General features: G+C 37.9%; 1 protein-coding gene across 1 annotated transcript; it reads right to left on the bottom strand.

Moving 5' to 3' along the window:
* Positions 1-1,276: 1,276 nt before the first annotated feature.
* LOC145633001 (uncharacterized) lies at positions 1,277-3,514 on the bottom strand. The gene is made up of 6 exons (XM_081685315.1): positions 3,494-3,514; positions 3,297-3,377; positions 2,970-3,212; positions 2,661-2,912; positions 2,223-2,571; positions 1,277-1,974 (listed from the first exon to the last, which is right to left on the bottom strand). Exons 1-6 carry the CDS (start codon positions 3,512-3,514, stop codon positions 1,277-1,279), a joined length of 1,644 nt encoding a protein of 547 aa, XP_081541441.1.
* Between the last annotated feature and the right edge of the window lie 495 nt (positions 3,515-4,009).

Below are 4,009 nucleotides of genomic sequence, written 5' to 3'. Positions count from 1 at the left end.
CATCGGCGTCATAGAAACAATTCTGGCGCCAGCCGATGAACATTAGCGGCAGACGATAGCCTCCGTCACCTGACGCCAGACTGCCGCAGCTGGCGCCAGTCGCAGAATAGTGGCGCCAATTTACTGTAAAATATCGGGGAATATTTCGGTGTTTTTAGGAAAATTTTCGACTTCCGTACTCGAAAAAATTTCTGGAAAATTAATTTTTTCGGTTTTTTTTGCTTTATTTAAAGTAAATAATTTAATTAAAAAGATGCATTTTAATTAATAAAATAAACAGCTATTTCACCAAATGCCACTGACAAATTTAAAAATTCATCAAACGCCATCGCACTTTTCCGAATTCACCAAATGCCACTCACAAACAGTAAAATGTCATGTCGTGCCATTAATGAGGTCTGGACGTTAAAAGTCCGTTACTAGGATTCTTAATTCACAAAATGCCATTTACAAATTAGTAATTTGCATGAAATGCCATTACTTTTGTAAATTATTTCACATTAACTCTCTAATCAAATGAGTACTAACGGCTAGTTTATTTGAACATTTTTGAAATATTGTTAGGGTAAAATAGCCGTTGCACCCTTTTTGTTGTATAAATATGAGACTTAGAACACACATTGCATCCCTCTACATGCATAATCATAAGTTTGTTATCAAACACATCCTCCTCCACATACGAGTATGTATATGTAAGAGTTCCAAACAAGTTTTGCGGTTGTGGTCGGAAATACGCAATTAGAAGTTCGGAGTCAACATCAAATCCTCAAAGGCTTTATTACAAGTGCGACGACTCGTGTAATAGTTTCAAATGGTGTAAATTCCTCAAGCCGGAAGAAGCTCAAAGTAGGGGAAATTGTTATGATAGGGATGGATCGGGACATAGAGATGTATATGATGAATTGAAGCAATTGAAGAAGAAAGTGAGGCAGCAACAAAAATTTCTCAATTCTATTATGAGAGTAGGAGTTGTTATGTGTGTAATAGTTGTGATTGTAATGATGAAGTGAACAACAATGTAATTGCAATGAAAGTAAATAAATTGTTAATTTAAACATTTCTAGTATAATTATTCATGTTGCAATCATGTTCATCCAAAAAATTATGGCTACTATTTTCTGTTCATCTCAAAATAAAATGCCCTTGCTGACATAATTTAGAATTTTTCCCAAAAAAGAAAACACTTGAGTACAGCACACAGTGGAATATTAATGTTCAAAAATTAGGATTTCATTAACAAATATGATGTGCATTCAAAAGGGCAGGGCTGTGGAGTTTATGCAGCTTTCTTTGATCTCTTCTTGGTCTTTGAAGTGCTTGCTTCAGCCTCTGCATTGTTGTTGATTGCTGCAGTTGTTGCTTCAGGCTGCTCAATGCTGTTGTTTGCTGCACTTGTTGCTTCAGCTGCTGCACTCTTTTTCTTTGCTGCACATGTCTTCATGTTGTGGCCCAATTCTTTGCATAGGCTGCACTTGACTGAACTATGTTTCTTTCCCTTTCTTGCTTCATTTGCCCCTCTTCTTCTCTGTTTCTTGGGTTTGGCTGCTGATCTTTTCACTAAGGGTGGTAGTATGTCAGGGAGGTTGAATGAAGGCCACTGAGTTTGGTCAGGCATTGGGTGCATATGCTCTCCACAAGTGTTTTTGTATGCCTTCCCTTTAAAATAAGGTGATACAAAATCTATAGCTTGCAACCTTTGGTGGTAAATCACCCTGAGCACATGCTTACATGGGATCCCTAAATGTTGCCACTTCCCACAACCACAAGTTCCAGCCACTAGTTTGATGGGATAGTACACATGTGCATCTCTCACCTCAAACTCATCACCCCCACATGGTGTAGCATAGCAGAACCTGGGCTCATCTGATCTTGTTTGCAAGATCTTTGTTGTATACTTAGTGAGTTCCACATCCCCCATTGAAGTTGATTTATCAAACCTTGGAGCCATCCTTTTCATGCACCATTGCCTTATAGCTGCAAAATTAAAACCAGTTACACACAGCTAGGTTGAAATGGCATTTGCAAAGTGATAAAACTTGAGAAAATGCTTTGTTGCATACTCAGTGAGTTCCCCATCCCCCATTGAAGTTCCTTTATCAAACCTTGGAGCCATCCTTTTCATGCACCATTACCTTATAGCTGCAAAATTAAAACTAGTTACACACAGCTAGGTTGAAATGGCATTTGCAAAGTGATAAAAAATGAGAAAATTCTTGTTTAACCTTCAAGAAGCTTTAACACAGGTAGATCTCCGTATGGCTTGGTGCAAGAGATGAATGATTCAACAAAATTTGTGGTGTTATGGTCACAACAGACAACTGGGTCAAACTTATGCCTTGACCAAACTTCAGTGGTACTCTCCAAATACAGAACAACATCTAGATTGTAGGCATGAATCTTCTCCATTGCTTTGTTGAAAACATATTGATTGTAACCATCAGCAGCAACCCAAAACAGTTTGTGAAATGCTGTTCCACTAAAGCCTTTTATTTTGCAGTTGATGTACAAGTGTTGACAGCATATTCTTCTACTAGCTCTGGGAAATGTCTCCATAATTGCTGCATCAATTCCCTGCAAAACCATAGAACAAGTGAGTAAACAGTACTATAAAGTAATAAAAAAACAAAGAAAAAAAGTGTATGCTAAAGAGACTGATTTACCTTCATCCTGTCAGAAAGAAATGTCCAATCATCTCTGTTGCATCCCTTTTTCTCAAAGAGGCACTTTAAATTCCTCATAAAATAACCCCAAGTCTCAACACTCTCTTTACTGACTATGCCATAAGCAAACATAAATATCTCATTGTTCCCATCAATTCCAACAGGTCTTAGCAGTATCCCTTTATAATATCCACTAAGATGGGCTCCGTCAATGCCAATGATTGGCCTACAGCCTCTCAAAAAACCTCTAACCTGTGCAGCAAAAGAAAAGAAGCATGCTTTGTACCTAGGTTAGAAATTTGCAGGTACTTGTGTCCATGTCACTAGTGCATAACTCCTTGGATTGGTCATCTTGACCATCTTAGCATATCTTGGAAGGAGACTATAAGCCTCTCCAAATCCACCATGAATGAGCTCCTCGGCAATTGCTTTCACCTTGTATAACAACCTTTTCTTCATTTGAATTTTATACCTTTCCATACAGATTCTTTGCACAGACTCAACTAGAATGTCTGGATTGGCTTGAATATCTGATTGCAGATGTCTGCAAAGCTAATCATAGCCCACAATTGGATTTATCTCAAGCCTGCCACAAGTTGCATGCTCTCCTGTCAATGTCTTGATTGCCCAGCTCACTTTGTCAGCCATGCTTGATGCATGGATTCTCCAGTTGTAACCATCTATAACACATCTTGCTATAAACCTGGTAGGATCACTCTTTTCAACAAAAACTCCAAAACATTCTTGTACACAAAAATCCTTAAACACTTCATAGAATGACTATTTGTCTGCAAAAATCAACCATGGCTCCAGTTTAATGCTTCCAAACTCACAATCTCTCCAAACCTTGCCATTCTTGTATGTCTTATCCATTGCTTGGTTCCCATCAAGGTAATCTTAAAATTCTTTGGGTGGGATGTCATCATACAGGCATTGTACTTCTTCCTCATCTTCTATGTAGTCAGCAAGATCCAAATCATCATCATATTGTTCACTGCCAGATTGAATGTAATCAGAATCCTCACACTAGGTGAATAAAGCAATTGCCCACCGGTTCAAAACCCCTTTATGCCACCGGTTTTGAACCGGTGGCTTTTTGGGGGGTGGAAATAATATTTTAAAAAGCCATCGGTTCAAAACCGGTGGCAAAAACAAGAATTGCCACCGATTAACCGGTGGCAATAATGCTTCCTGTTTTTTTTTTTGGATATTACATATAAATGCCACCGGTTAACCGGTGGCAATAACATACATGTTTTTTTTTATTAATATTTTTTTGTTTGCTACAATTATAATAATAAAAATATTTTTAAAAAACCGTGTAAAATACCAGGCAAATAACTCACAAT

The sequence above is a fragment of the Chenopodium album genome, chromosome 5, assembly GCF_948465745.1.
Source record: "Chenopodium album chromosome 5, dcCheAlbu1.1, whole genome shotgun sequence".
Classification (NCBI taxonomy): domain Eukaryota; kingdom Viridiplantae; phylum Streptophyta; class Magnoliopsida; order Caryophyllales; family Amaranthaceae; genus Chenopodium; species Chenopodium album.
The sequence above is the reverse complement of the archived record's forward strand: the minus strand, read 5'-3'. Positions and strand labels throughout refer to the sequence as shown.

Coding starts and splice junctions, on each gene's coding strand:
- LOC145633001 (XM_081685315.1), bottom strand. CDS start 3,514: ATGGCAAGGTTTGGAGAGATT. Junction 2,913..2,969: donor CACTAGTGACATGGACACAA/GTACCTGCAAAT, acceptor TTTGCTGCACAG/GTTAGAGGTTTTTTGAGAGG. Junction 1,975..2,222: donor TGTGTTAAAGCTTCTTGAAG/GTTAAACAAGAA, acceptor TTAATTTTGCAG/CTATAAGGCAATGGTGCATG.